Raw genomic sequence first — 15,618 nt, forward strand, 5'->3', positions numbered from 1 at the left:
AACTTTTTAAGATACGCATTTGCACATCAAGTATTTTTTTATCAAAGGGAAGGCAATGTATGAATTGTCAGAAGTAATTTTTTTGGTTTGGCATGTTTGTGTGTGAGTGTATATTTTCTCGTACTGGGGGGCTCAAAGACCACAACCCAGACCCACTTACTGGTCAGTATCTTCATTTACAAACATCTGTTGGCCCCATATGGACAACATAGGGTCTACAATGCCTTGTTTCGTTGTCTGAAAACTGTCAGAAGGAACAATACAAAAATTGGCAATAGTTCTCTAATTTATCGAAGGAACAAAGATATCAGGGGACTAACTTCTAACCAAAGTTCTGACAAACATATTTGGAAATATTAGCATGTAAAAGAACAGAATTTGCCTTAGCAAAAGTTGTTAAAATGCAAATGCATGTTCAAGCTTTTTCCCAAATGATTTGCCTGTTTAAATCATTGCCGTATATACGGCACTTCTGTTATGTAGTCAAGCAGAAAACAGTGCCTGTCATGCATGGGCCCAAATCATGCCAAACAAAGGAGTGGCACGAGACAATGTACCAAGCAAAGTTAATACAACTCTGGATCTCGTTGTTGGATTTCTTCAGGGAACTTCAACAAACGAGCGGAAGCATAAAAGCCATGTCTATTCAATGACAGGAAAATAAATGTTAAGTTCAGAAAAAACAGGAAGGAGATGGGGGGGGGAGGAATCTGCACAAATCGTGGCTATAGGCGTACGATCTGTTCTGATCCAGCCCTTCAAGTCCATGACGTTTGCCAATGAATTTTCTTATGCAATCGAATTTAACTTTAACCAATCAGACCTGTCAGACAAAATTTATGTGCAGAAACATGGATTTGCTACCGATAAAAAAGCCAATAAAATTAAATCTAACAATCGTGTGACTGGGACAAAAACTTTTGCGTGGTGTTTGTTCACATCGTGCCCCACGTGATATCACTCATGCAACAAATCGTGCGCGATTAACCCAATTTTCAATCATTTCAATTTGCAAACAGGCTTTCCATTGAATGAAAATTGCACAAAGGGAGGAAAATATACATGGTAAGCTGTGAAGTGCTCTTGCGTAAAGCCTTGAAATTCGGTGTAAAAAGTGAAAGTTGACATAAAATATTTAGATTTTAGATTAACTGGCACGAGCATTGTGCACGACACTACGCCTTCACGTTTCTCAAGCCCTAAAGAGGCGATAAGAATATATTTATGATGAAGGTGTAAGTCACACAAACAGAAGTATAGGTTGTCTATCCAGGATCATAGTTTAGTTAGTTTAGAGAATATTGGGACCATCCCTACACGCAAAGAGAAATAACACGGTCATGATCATAGCTGATATAAAATTTTCACAACTCTATCTTGTCAGAATGATAAATGAAATGAGTCTGACTATGATTAAATATTTGGGATGCCTATGAAGAAATCTGTGACTATTAAGAAATATCATATACATAAGCAGTTAAAATATAGGACCAACCTCAGTCTATTAAATATATTTTTCAAAAGAAAGATATAACTACGTATCCCGATGGTGTCTTTCGTACATAACAAAAAGCCGATGTAGGAGAACCCTGGGCTACACCAACGAGAAATAAAAGAGAGAATATAAAACACGTACCTTAGATCTGCCAGAGGAAGAAAGTCTATGTCTACTAAAGGTCTTAAACTTGGCAAACTGTAGGCAATGATATGGCCACTGGAAACGTAGACGATAAGGCAGACGCTATCTGTAAAAGGTAAATAAAGTCCAACATGAGCGCGTTAGTAGAGCAGCGATACACGGATGGTCTGGTCATGTTGGACGTTTTCCCCTTAACCCTTTGGGTTTTGGACAACACATACAACAAACGCCAGCTATGCATATTTCACGAATGCCAGTACACATGGGAAGGATGCAATATAAGCCAGATTTCTCACCTTTTAGTGATATTATTTCTGCCTTTACTACAAAACCGTCCCCGTCTGTGATTTGTTGACGGTAAACGCAATTGTGTGAAGGTAATGCAACAACTCTAGCTTGTTTTTCAGATGTCAGGACCACGAATTGGCGGTCTCCAAACTGGTCACTAGCAACGCCCGATGCGCCACCCAACGTAGGAGACATTCGGCTGTTGCAACCGGATTTAGTGGGCGTTTCTACAAAGTACAAAAGAGAACACATTACATAAATCAAAGTTTAGAATGAGGGGCAGTAATTATAAGGCTTTCTTACTTTGCCTGCCTTCTTTGTGCTCATCTCTCCAGGGCTCGTAGGAATAGGGAATTAACGCTCCATTGCAGTCCAAAAATGACATTGTAAGAATACAGCCTTTTAGCCTGAAAATTGTACCTGTCAAAGAAGACGTTTGATCAAATAACTGGCCTCGTTACGAATTTAAATTCAATTGAGAGTTGAGAAGGAACAAAGTCGCTACTCACCACAAGGAGTTATGGCGACTGGCTGCGAAGCACGGGCATCACCAGGTGGCACAGTTATCATTAGGGTTAAAACCGATCCCAAGCTTGTCCCAACCCACAGCGTAGGGTATGCACTGGGATCTAAAATTACAAAACGTGAAACCGTAAAAAAAAGTGCAAGAACAAAAATATGCACATTTAAGAGCCAGAAATACTTACCAGCCTTTTTAGTGTACGAATCAGCAAAGGCTAAGCATTGGATAGCCTCAGCACTGATGTTTTCAAGACTAGACATACTTGAACTTCTTGATCTTGAGAAAGAACTATCCAATTTATCTACAGATAGATAAAACAAGAAATTAGAATATGTCGGCTGAGAAGCCCTTCCTAGGTTAAACATCCCTGGCCTCTGTTATAGGTTGAAATAAGAGAATCTACAGATATAAAATTATGTCTGGAAGTTTTAAGTTGAAACCCGAGGCAAACTCGATGCCTCTTGAACTACAAGGGATGTGTAACCTGTATGGCAAAGAAGGGTCTTTCCTTAGTGGATTAACTAGATATGTACATGTGACAATTAGCCGTATGATCGATTTTCAACGATGATTTTCGTTTTTTTGATAAAAACTGTGTCCGTAATAATTTTGTCCCTAACATTTATTGGGCACAGTTTCATTACAGTAGGTCGCGTGCGTAAGATCAAATGGCGCAAATTGTCACGGAACACCATGCACGATTTTACATAGCTAGAAAATTGCTTTTGCATTACGTTGCTTTATTTTTTATGGTACTGAATTTAGTTGTTTTTTGAGTACACGGGAAATTTTGAACATGACTTTTCTCTCTTTAAATTATAGCCAGGAGAGAAGTTGAGAAGGGAATTTGAATAGAAATTAAAGTGAATAGGGTGATCTCGTTCAAAGTGTTCCACTTCTAAACAAACCTCAAGAAAACTGAGAGTAAAGCTAAAAGACTAATCTGCTTGAGAAAATAACTAGGTCAACACATGGTCATTGAACGTAGACTTAAGATATTGCATGTAAAAACACTTATTTGCCAAGAATTCATTTGTATGTACAATTTTCAGAGCGTTGTCATGAACGCAAGCCTCTACGTTTAAGTACAAATTTTATCATCCAACAAATTTTATGAATAAATAAAAGCCCACTGAAGCCTTGCCTAATATATCATGATGCGTGTTTCTATTTCAAGCAAGTGTAGAAGATGAAACAAGCAAACAATGCAATACGTTAAGCAAACAATGGAAAAGTATATGTACCTCAAATAATTTGAATCAGACTGGTTTTGCATTGAGCTATGAATTCGAATTTCGGAAATTAAGGAGGCAGAAAGAAAAGGAAGACTAAAAGCAAAGATGTGACTGCATAAAGCGTGGCGTCAAATGCGTGATTTTAAAGGGTCTAGGGACTCGTCAGTGTCGTGTTAGGGCACTATTTTGTTTGCAGAGGTGCACATTGTTTGAGAACAGTTGCTGAGGTTGGTAAAAAGTAACAGCATAAGCTTTTTGAATGGAATACCAATAATGATTCTTTTTGTTAGTTCGAAAAACGAGTAGCTGAAGTACTTCTAAGCTACCAAGATGCACACAGAAACCATTCCTCATGCCATAGTAACGAACCATAAAAAAATGTTGCTTTCAGTGTTTTACAATGTATTAAAAGAAAAAAACAATTCGAAATATACCATAGAAACGACAATAAAAACAAAGCAGATGGTTCTAAGAGATAAAAATGAGCCAATTGCAAAAACAATTATTTAGAAAAAATTTATTGCATGTAAAGCCCCTTTTGGTGTGTAGTGGCTTTATTTCATAGACATATTGGATTTAAAAATGGCTGTCAGACATATAGAATCTAAAAGCCAAACACGTTATCAATAAATTAAAATGTCTCGCTATAAAAATGCCCGTAAAAAGGAGCAAAACTGGAAGGAAACGGCAAAATTCAAATCAAGTTTAGGTATGTATAAGATATAAGTGCTAACAGGACATTTATTGCTTCCTTTAAAGAAAAAAAATGTTATAGGGTGTTCCACACTGAGCACAGCAACAAGGAAGACAGTTCAGTAAGCACACCAATGTGTCAGTCTGCAAGGCACCTTTGCATCAAACGACACGGGACAGCACACGAAACACGATCACATTTGTCAGCACATAGAGACAGAGACAGAAGGAGGAAGGGCACAAAATGAGTGTTAAAAAGTGAGGATTGGGTGCGGAACAAGGCAACAGGAAGTGAGGATTTCACAGAGAGGAGGGGTAGGAAGTATATAATACGGGAAAATTCAGAATTTCAGTGACTAAACCGATGTCACAGCTGACAAACATATGAAGAATGTAGTTTTGGATAGTACGTCACCGTCAGAAAGAAACTACCTTACATACCTCATGCTCTGTAAAACTACTTTAAGGTGCTGTATCTAAGAAGACTGTTCTAAAAGATCTTGGAAGGAGTGAGTGATAAGACTGGATTTAAGTGTGTCGCAAATACGAAGACGAAGAGTCGTCTCAAAAGTGCCACATTCTACTTCTTATTACTACAGGGAGTAAGTGTGAGACAGAGGCGAAGTAAAATTCATAAAATTGTTGTTTAACGAACTGTTGCATAGAAGTGGCTATCACTGTGGATTAACACATCTCTCCTGACAATGGGGTTTTCTCTTTTTACACTAAAAGGAATCAGTTATATCCTACTTAGGTGGTAATTCAACTAAGAGTTGTTCCTCAGTGTCTACGGTAACAACTCATTTGTAGGGATAAAGTAGCCCCTTAAAGTACTTAGTTGTTTTGAGAATCAATCAACAGATCATAAACTATTTTATCTTAAAAAGTAACTGTAGCATAGAAAGTAAACAAGGTGGTCTGCAGCCCAGGGATGATTTGACTAGGGGCTGCTTACTCAGCTCCACTTACAGATCAATGCGCTTCAAAGGTCTGAAAGTATAACAGCAGAGTGCCGCAAAAACAATGAACATCGAACACACCATAAAACTTACGAGAACACACAGGCCACCCTGTAAACAAACAATGCTACAGCTATCTCATTCTTATTTCAAATAAACGCAGACTAGATTTTTGAACTACAAAAATACTTAGTATAAAAAATAAATCCAGAAGAATCATACGTAAGATCGGTTTGCATGTTGAATTTCAGAATTCAGAGGTGGAGGTGCTAAAAATATGTACTTGCAGAATTGGTCGTAAATTGTGGTTTCGAGTTTTCATGCTTTCAAAAGGAGTAAATCAAAGTGTAAATCAATTAGAATATAAGTAACAGGCGCATTTTGAAGCATGATTCTAAGTTAAAATGATAATAAAGAGCAGTGACTTGAAAGCTGTGCGAAATGTAATATGATGAAATTGTTAAGAATTTTAGAGAAATAGACGCATGAGAGAATGAAAAGCATTCCACTGTCATTAAGATATGGGGACATTTAAAGTGTAGCAGTATAACGTGTACTTCAATAGGTGATTTAAAAAAAAGTTTTTTGACTTGCTATACTACTACTGCAAAAAGCAGTTTGAGTGAGTTCGGCTATCGGCAGGATAAAATAAAAACACATTCTAGATAATTCATGATCTGTTGACCGCTTATTTCTACAATGTTATCACACTCTACACAGAGGACAGGCCCTCAAACATTGTTTCAAAAACTTTGACCTTCGTCCAATTGTTAAATGAGGAATTAAATTTAAAGATAATGTTTAAAGGGCTGACGTATGCAGAGTGTCTAAGAGTTAAAATGAATATGCAAAAAAGGTGACGGTACTACCAAAACTGCAATATTGTCGAGTAACAAGGAGGTTGCTGTGGGACCCGGCACGTAGATGCTCTGGAGACCGCGGAAATAAGCCACCACCACCCGCAACACCAACACCACTGCAGCCATCTTCTGAATATGAAGCCGTGCTCAAGCATTTCTGCAGTTTTCGGGTACCTTGGGAGCGGCACCGTTTGACTGGTTCAGGCGGCCTGCGCGGGGAGCTAACACCAGCTCCCGCACCACTTCCTACATTCTGTTTCCCAGATGTTGGGGAAACGCACACTCCATTTAGCTACAGATGCAGGAGCAGAGGGCAGGAAAAGGTTGGGATGATACCCATTAGCAACACCATCACCAAAGCAAATAACATGTGCACACAAGAAGCCGGATGTTAAAGACAATTCCAGACGAAATAGCAAACAGGTAATTATAAACATTTTAACAAATTCACTGTGCGTGGTACGCTAAGTAATAAGCGCAACTACGCTGCAGTGAATATGTTAAGAGGGTTGACGCAGGGATAAAGAACGAGGGAGGACATGTTGAATAAATATCTCTGAAAGGAAAACAACGCGCGATAAGAAATAGAAAGTATCTCATAAAATTATACCGGTCTAAGTGTGCATCTAGAAGTACCTATACAGCCTCGCGAACATCAGCAACATAACAGTGACTTTACTAAGTCACATAGTAGTGGGTTAATCTAGCGCAGGAGTTCTGTCACAGAGGAAAAGGCAATACACTGGAGAGCTTCCCTACCGAGTTAGTTTTGGGGTTAAGTTAATAGTACTGCAATAAGTATGTACCAAACAGGAGCTTCAGACAGCTCGGCTCCTCGTCGGATTCCTTTAACACAGACACAGAAACATGTCAAGGGGTTAGGTTTGATAGAACACAACACACAACACAAAAACATTGAAATGAGAGCAGTGATGAATTAATTCATGACATGTTGTTGGAATCGTGGGTAGCACGGACACACGCTTAATTTTAAAGTTATGAGTAAGTGCATACAACAAACAGGAAACCATGATTTCAATTGAAGCATAGGTGCACTGTTCTTTGAAAAATAATAAAATTGAGCGTGTTTCGTGGCACTGGAATAAACAATTTGGGGTGAATAACAGAACCAAGAAGAGATGAGACCCCACCTCCACAAGCCTGCATTTGTGCCTGCAATAAATACACTGTTTTCGGTGTGTAGCATGTGAGACATGTGCGTGTGTATACTGTGTCTTTCCTTGCACCAAAGTACAAAAAATGTAAATAATTGCTCTTGTTCTGGAAGGCATTATATACAGATTGAATTATGCTCCTGATAGGCGCTTACGTTCTTTCCAGCAACCATTCAATATATAATAACGGGATTTTACAAGCAAGTATCAGATTCATTCTCAGTAACCATTCTAGGTAACGAAACAGCACACTAAATCAACTAAAGTGACCTATGTACATCAAATCATTTCATTCAGCTATATTTGCTATACGCGAACTACGTCTATACCCATTGCTTTCAGTTTAATTTAAATATTAAAATGACGAAAGGAAACAAAAACGATAGTAAAAGTATTGAAAATTGAGTGAGATACGACAAAGTGAACGGCCAAGCATGATTTGGGACGAAAGAAAGGGACACTTACTGAACCTGCGGATGAAACCGCCAAATGCAGGAGCACTCGATGAAGCCTCATCCTTTCGCCGGAGATCCCTCAAATGGTGGTGATCTGAGCGGTGGTACTTAATATTTGGAACGGACAAAAGACGGCCATCCCTCTTTTCCGTGACTTTCTTCATGACGCTCTCTCTTCTGCGTGGCGGCCTCATAGGCCTTCCATCGGCGTCAAATAGGGGCAAGTCAGCGGGCCGGCGACTCACTCTGTCAGCATCAGACCCAGTGTCCATGCCAGAGTCACTCAGGCATTCGCACGCCTCGGTGCCGTACTCAACACTGACTTCGTCGGGACTGAAGAGGCCCGCGTCGTCAGAAGGGGGACAGGCAGTTGAGCTTTTAGGGGCATCCTCACTCTCTGGAGTGAGGATTTCTTTAAGGTCTTCCGTTGAGTCCGGAGGTGAATCCGTACCAACCGGAGACAACTGACTGGGAGTTATAGCTGAGTAGGAGATGGTCACCGAGGGCTGTTTACTGCTCCCCAGCGGCACTTGACCCGTCTGAGGAGCATTAGAAAATGTTTGCTTCAATTTTATATCCACTCTACTAAGCTGTTTTTTGAAACTGAAGCCTTTCCAGGAGTGACTTCTCTTCCTATTCGGGTCGAGCGCAGTGCTTGCTGTGGGAGGTGGTTTACCCCCCGGTTCACTACTGGGCTCAGAGACTCGCTTCAGGTTGTCTTCTTCCGGAAAATACTCCTCCGACGCCTCGCCACTGGGCGATGGCTGACCTGACGGCCCCGCAGGAGTTCTTGACCCGGCGATGTTCCCAGACGTAGGATCACTGTCACTGTCTCGCTCTTCCTTGTCCTTGTTAGGGGATGGCAGGGATAAGGCAAGAAAGGGAGGCGGAGCTGTGGTTACATTATCTGCAAGTTGCTCAGTCTATCTCATGCCACAAAAAGGATATAGAGGAGGAAAAATCGGGAAAGGATTGTGAGAAGGAAATGGCAAAAGAAGTGAGAAAAGAAAAAAAAAGAGAACGAAAATTGTAAGTCTTCCTCATAAATGCACAGCCTGGGAATATGTAATAGATGAATCATTAGTAAAAAGAAATTAAAAGTATAAAATAATGATCTACTGACAGCTTTCAATAAATAAAGCTTCAAGAAAGTCCTAAGGAGAAATTTAGAGTATGAGCGCGAAAAGACTACCTACGCAATTCTGAACGGTGCCTTATATTTCACTCAAACGTGCCAAATTAATATTTCTGGCGTGATTTTACTGAACGTTTGTACTCCGATCGTCAATATACTTCCGAAAGGAATTAAACTTTTGAAATGAAGCGTTTTGTAAAACACGCCCAAATCATTGTAGTGAGAACTAAACTGAAGTGCAATCGCAGAAACAAGTGCTTGTATGAATAAATAAATTTTCATGCTGCTTAACCAGTTTTCATGCTAACATCGCGTCCTTCAGTTCGGCAACTTCTAACGTGATTCTATTGAGACACACGTAAATATAATTTTTGCTAAGACGTGTCGACATTAAATTCCAATAGCAAACAGACGGGAAGTAATGCCATCCCAAATGTAGAATCAGGTACACAGTTTGTAACCTGACGTTTTGTGATTAGAAAACTCTCTAAAAACTGTCGAGCACACCTGGAAACCGCATGTCTGTTCTACCGGAGCAAACTCTATCGAAACGAGACAATGATTTAAAAAAAAAAAAAAAACAAGGAAGGGTGGGTCCTGTCCCCGACCTTGCAGCACCTGCAATACAGAAAGAACCTTCACGAGCTCAAGCGTATCCTGGATACGGCGCCGATCATCTCTGGGGTGGCGTCCTCCGAACAGATGTCACGTTCAACTACTGCTCGTCGTTAGATCCTTCAGGATTGAGGTAAATTTTCATTTCATCTACATGCACTGTATGCCACTGTGGTTGTGAAAGCCTTGACACAGTATTTTTAGCGTTTCATGCTCAGTTAACCATTTGCATATTGATTAGGCTACAAGCTGTTCGCAACAAATTAAGATTTGTTTTTAAACATTTTTAAATGGAAAATTCTTCGTTATATTCTTTGTGGAAAGGCTTTCCCTGCTTATGACATGACAGGCGACAGAGAATCGAGCACACACAAACAACACAAAGGAAGAAAAACAAAAACCGGAAGTTGTTAGAAACTGCACTGGTTCTCCACTAATTACAAATATTTTAAGATAAACCTGCATTGGTTCGACACGGTAAAATTTAGTCAGTACAGTCTGAACTCTAGCCTCGATTCTAGCACTAAAATATGTCCGCGTTTGGACGCCGTAGTGATAAGGGAGATTGAAAACTGGCAAGGACGCAGGTTTTCTGAAAGACTTCTAGCCAAAACTATAAGAAACAAGCCTGTTACCTGGTCCGTCGAGGGGGAGCGGCACCGCGGGTCATCCTCGCGAGCCCCGGGGTTGGTGAAGTCCGAGGGGCCGGCGGGCTGGCCGCCCCGCTTGGGGGAGCGGGGCACTCTCTGGTACGGGTCCGCGCTTCCGTACAGGTCCGGCGTGCCCATGGACAGCACGCACGTCCTCTGGACAATGTCCACCACGGCGATGCCGGACTCGTTGCCGTAGGCCATTCTGGAAGGAACGCGATGCCACAGAGTCAAAAGGGAGCGCTCAGGCCGGGCAGACGGCCAGCACACAGTCAAATGGAGACGCCCTTACAGTCCATAGGAAGAGTTGATGCTGAGAGCGGTGATCTGTCCCGGCTGCTCGCCGTTCACCCACGGCGTGATGCACACGATGTGGGCTTGGAAACCGGCGGGCTTCTTCTGTGGTCCGGGCTTTACTTTTAAGGGAAGAGCGTATTCTAACGAAGACTGAAAATTCGGAAGAGGGAAAACAATGACAAAAAGGCAAAATAGACAAAACAGGCTTACCCTGCAGACAAAAAAGACGAAGCTTTACCTTTTTGCCATCGGCATCGTTTGACTCGCCCCTGTGGGAAACGAGACTGGGTCTGGGCGGGTACTCAGCCTCCGGGGAGCCCTCGGGCCCTTCGTCGGTCACTTCGTACACGATGGGGATTTCCAGGGTCTGCGTACACAAGGTCAATCAACCACCGCCCCACTCCCGCCCCACCGTGCTAGTGCGTTTGAGCGTCGTGCTTACCGTTGTGTCACTGGTCGATTCCTGTTTCCGAAACTTAAAGAGAATGACGTGGGAGGACGCCCCCGCCACGCACAGCTTGCGACTCTCGGGGCACAGGGAGATGAGCTGGATGGCGAGGGGGTCGTCGTCGGAGCCGTCAACGCTTCTTGACTGAGGCTTCTCAAACACTTTGGAGGTTTTTAGCTTGTATAAAACTTGAAGTGTGCCGGCGGATGCGTCCCAGAACCTGACGCTGCCGTCGGCATGTCTGCAACAGAAGGTTTAATCTCAGGATTGCAAGAGAGACAGCCCGATCAGAACGTGGAGCGAAGTTGTTACCCCGTGAGGATGATCTCGTTGTAGCTGCAGCTGGTGGGGGACCACTCCCCGCCGTTGATTGGCCACTCCCTCTCCGTGAAGCCGGTCCGCTTGTGCGTCCGGCTGCCCACGGAGTAGAAGGCGGGGATGAGGTCGGACGGGCAGTCCGCCAGGTAGGTGCAGCACGTGACGGGGGACTCGTGCAGGTCCATGGGGTAGGGGTTCTCGAAGCAGGGGAAGCCCTGGGCGTTCAGGTCGATCACCACCAGGTCGTTGTGCAGGAGCACGGCAATGCCGTACGGTTCTTGAGGTTCTGCACAGACAGAGCCAAGGTCAACGCCACTCTGGCAGGAGTAAACCACGCTGGTTGAGGCCCCCCCACGTACCGCTCGCGTACGGGCTCTCGCACAGGGTAATGAAGTCTATCACTTTGTGCTCCATCTCGAGGACCGTCGTGTTCTTGCCGTGCACCACCGTGATGCTGGGGATGCGTCCGGACTTGTCGTTGGCAAGGCCGCCAGAAAATATCACGTACGTCTCCCTGCGGAAGGAGACAACGATTAATCGCATCGCACAGTCAAGAAAAAGGCCAAACGAGGGACGGCGCAACCCACCCAGTTCTCGCGACCTTCCATTCAACCTTGTCCACGGGCTTGCAGGCATCTAGCTTCCCGTCTTTGTTGGGCTTGGCTGCAAAACAAAATAATGTCACGCACACACAAACACACACACGACAGGCAGAGACAAACGCGCGCGCTCCGCCTCAGCTCGACGATGTTTGCGTTGGGCGGGGCCATCACTGTAATCCTCATTACTCGTCGTAAGTGGCTTCCACAAAGCAGGCGCCAAACTGCGCGCAAAATAAGCTCCACTGGCAACAACATCTCACAGATTTCAGGAAGCACTGCCAATGATTTTAAAGATGTCAAAGATTTCTGAATCCCTCCTCGATTTTAAAGATGTCAAAGATTGGTGAATGCCCCCTCACCGTGAGGCAGCAGCACGTTGACGGGCTTGGGCCCCGGCCGCACGGCCCAGGTGGTCAGGGAACCGTCCACGTGCGAGCACATGAACTGCTTGCCGTCGTTGTGCCAGCCCGCCGACTTGAGGCGCTCCGTGCTGTGCCAGCGAAGTTCCGCCTGCTTCAATTTGAGGTCCCACAGCGCCAGCTGGCCCGACTCGTACCCTATCAACAGCTGAGAAGGAAAGAGAAAGTCATTTACTTTTTGTTTTGCTGATGAAAAAGGTGAGAGATTCCAACGCAGTGTCCTGCCCTCACCTTGCTCGGGTCTATGGGGCAGTCGCTAAGATGAACCACGGGTCCGGGGTGGGTTTTCCGTGACCTGCAAAACGGCAAGACGTCAAAGTTGATCAGGTCCCGCTGGCAAGGTGCGCGCGAGAGAGCCCCCGATTCGCTGTTTAAATCTTGGAACAGCTGGGGAGTAATCTCGCGGGCAAACTGGGGATGGGATAAATCAACAAGGAGATTGGACTGCGCGCGCTTACACTTCGATGGCCTTGTTCCAGTTGATGACGTAGCCCGACACCACGAAGGCCTCGATGTTGACGATGTGAATGTTGCCGCGCTCTGTGCCCACGTACAGCCACTTGCTCTGCAGGGGAAGGTGCATGTACGTGATCCTGGAACAAGTGCAAACACCGCACGGTCACAACGGTCCGCTCCGGAGAGGCTGTCTGCTCGCAGAGCAACGAAAAACAATGTGCATTCCGGTGTATCGATATATATATATATATCTCGACATCTATCGATATATATTAACATTACTATCGATATATATCGACATGACTATCATAGAGATGACTCGATATATATCGACATGACTGAATATAAATTGACATAACTATTGATATAAATTGACATGACTATCGATATAAACCGACATGACTATCGATATTAATCGACACGACTATCGATATAATTTGAGACGAATATCAAAATATATCGATATGACTATCGATAAATCGATCGGTCGGACTTACTTCTCCTTCTGGAACTTGAGGCTGTGCACCACCTCGGGCTTTTTCTGGCGGAAGTTCCAGAGGTGGATGGAGTCGTCGGCGGTGGCGGACAGCAGCGCGCCCTCGTTGACCAGGAACTGGAGCTGGATCACGGCGGCGTCCGTCTCGTGGCGCATGGAAGTGTCCACGCCGGGACGGCCCACGCTGCAACGCTCAGTCAAGGAAGCAACCACATTCGGTGGGACTCACCCACGTTCGCTTACCACCCCCACCCCTCCCCCTCCACTGGAAGCAAGTTTCGAAACTGGACCCGGAATCTGTGCGGGCTACCTTGGCTACATTGACTATATCTACGCGCAGCTGGGCAAACCGATAATGGAACTGTCAGCAGCGACCGCGTGGATGTGTCCAGTGGCCCCGTCCACCGGCCGCGGGCAACCTGCAACAGCGCAAACAAACACCAATGAGGCAAACTGCGACCGCCACACCGCAAAGCGCCTGCCATGCGCGGGGTGGGCCAGCCCGCCGCGCAGCCGCGGCCACCGGGAGGCCTGTCCCGCACTTCGCGGGCGCGCGTCCGAAAACAAACCGCTGCCATCTTTTGCATCCGGGCCGCCGCGGCTCCGGGTCGCTCCGGAACCCCCCGGAACCCCCCGGGGCAGACGGGCCACAATCATCCACACAGACAAGAATATCACGTTGGTTAGAAAACCATCTCCCGTCATTTCCATACGGCGGTCCATGCGGGTCGCGGCGACTCGCCCCCAAACACACTCACACATATGTTTGTATTCATGAGTAACGCCCCCCGCCCCCCACGGCGCCAACACACACACACACACACACACACACCTACACACACACACACACACACAGGCCACATATCGGCACCCAGCGCCCCTTGCGAGCCACAGGACTGGCCGAGGGAAAGCAGTCGCCGGCTGTTTTCACATTCCACCCAAATGGATACACCTACACCATCTCCCAAAACAAAAGCAGTGGTACACTGCAGAAACACATCTCACATCTGGGATCCGATTCGAAAAACGGCATGAAAAGCTCTGCAAGAAACTGAGGACAAAATATCGCAGACGTTACAACGAAATGACGCCAGCAGTAGACTCATCCCCTTCTCGCCATGTGAGTCAACCGAGTGTTTTTTCGGCCAGTGCGATGATGTGGGTTGGGGGGAGGTGCAGCAATTTGTCCGGAGAAATCCCGGGGAGGAAAAAAAGGCCCGACGGACGGCCGGACGGCGGGGGACCGAGGCATGACCGGGGCAGCAAGCCAAAGGCGGCGACGCCGACGCGGTGGGTGGCCTACTTATCCCCCGATATTTGGCCCCGTTGCCACACAGTGGCGTGGCACAGTGGCGCACAGTGTCGTGGCACACGGGCACGCTGCGGGGAACACTGCCTTCGCAACGTTGGCTCGCCGAAATGGCGAAGTGGCTCGCAGTGCCTGGCCTGGCCGCCGAGTCTGGCGAGCTTCCCAAGGGACTCAAGGGACTGCAGGCCAGGGTTGGCGGGGCGGGGCGGGGCGAGCGGGGCTCTCCCAGCAGGCTGATTCCGAACAGTGCTTTGTCGCTCCGTCTCCCTCGACCCTGCCGGAGGGTCCCGGCAGAGCGAGAGAGACAGAGCGACGGTTCGGAGGCAGCCCCCAGGCGTGAGGCTGCGCGACAAATGAAACGCCCACCAAGACCCACCAGGGGGCCTCGCACAGTGGGCCAGAAGACCAGTGGAGGCGGCCAAAACTCTAAACGCGTTTTGAGCTCCAGAGTCGCTAAATAGGCCTCGAACCGAACGTGTGACCCTACCAATGGATTGCTCTCCGAACGAGGAATCCATTGGTGGGGTCACACGCTCGCTTCGAGTCCTGTTTAGCGACTCTGGAGCTCAAGACGCGTCTAGAGTTTTGGCCGCCTCCACTGGTCTTCTGGCCCACTGTGCCTCGCCCCCAGGTCCCCGCCCCACGGGCAATCGCCAACAATCCTGACCCCTGCACGTCCCAACGAGGTCACCTCATATATCGGAATCCAAACTGATTGAGGAAGAGAACTTTTGCACTTTAGCACGGCGGGTACACTGTGTGGCGCGCGCGAACACGAGGCATGGCGGCAGCGCGCTAAAGGCGAGACTTTGAGCGTTTTAACAGTGCGCTGCCCGGCTTTGCCGATGGTTTGTCGGCCCCGGCCACCGACCCGCTCCGCGACGCCGAGTTCCTGTCCGCCCACACGCAAAGGCCATCCTGGAGGTATGAAGAGAGTTGTTGCGAGCCGAGGGGTCCATACGGCTGCTCCATTTCCATTTTTTACGCGCGCCCCGCCAGCCCCGCCACACCGCGACAGCTGCGCCACGGGACAGGCTGCGCCGCTG

At 46.2% G+C, this 15,618-nt stretch overlaps 1 protein-coding gene across 2 annotated transcripts in view; it reads right to left on the reverse strand.

Moving 5' to 3' along the window:
* Positions 1-15,618, reverse strand: part of LOC117652809 (syntaxin-binding protein 5) — a 78,665-nt gene that overhangs the window by 8,906 nt on the left and 54,141 nt on the right. Inside the window, exons 3-20 of one of the 2 annotated variants that reach the window (XM_034397922.1) lie at positions 13,265-13,447; positions 12,770-12,904; positions 12,543-12,606; positions 12,252-12,459; positions 11,878-11,953; positions 11,650-11,804; positions 11,285-11,576; positions 10,967-11,213; positions 10,763-10,891; positions 10,520-10,674; positions 10,213-10,432; positions 7,838-8,750; positions 2,635-2,751; positions 2,437-2,556; positions 2,231-2,347; positions 1,936-2,154; positions 1,637-1,745; positions 161-244 (exon numbers count right to left, since the gene is read on the reverse strand). In XM_034397922.1, coding sequence (XP_034253813.1) covers positions 161-244; positions 1,637-1,745; positions 1,936-2,154; positions 2,231-2,347; positions 2,437-2,556; positions 2,635-2,751; positions 7,838-8,750; positions 10,213-10,432; positions 10,520-10,674; positions 10,763-10,891; positions 10,967-11,213; positions 11,285-11,576; positions 11,650-11,804; positions 11,878-11,953; positions 12,252-12,459; positions 12,543-12,606; positions 12,770-12,904; positions 13,265-13,447 — 3,543 coding nt within the window. The remainder of the gene's footprint in view (positions 1-160; positions 245-1,636; positions 1,746-1,935; positions 2,155-2,230; positions 2,348-2,436; positions 2,557-2,634; positions 2,752-7,837; positions 8,751-10,212; positions 10,433-10,519; positions 10,675-10,762; positions 10,892-10,966; positions 11,214-11,284; positions 11,577-11,649; positions 11,805-11,877; positions 11,954-12,251; positions 12,460-12,542; positions 12,607-12,769; positions 12,905-13,264; positions 13,448-15,618) is intronic. The other variant, XM_034397923.1, reaches the window with a different exon arrangement.

The sequence above is a fragment of the Thrips palmi genome, unplaced genomic scaffold (assembly GCF_012932325.1).
Source record: "Thrips palmi isolate BJ-2018 unplaced genomic scaffold, TpBJ-2018v1 HiC_scaffold_7, whole genome shotgun sequence".
Classification (NCBI taxonomy): Eukaryota; Metazoa; Arthropoda; class Insecta; order Thysanoptera; family Thripidae; genus Thrips; species Thrips palmi.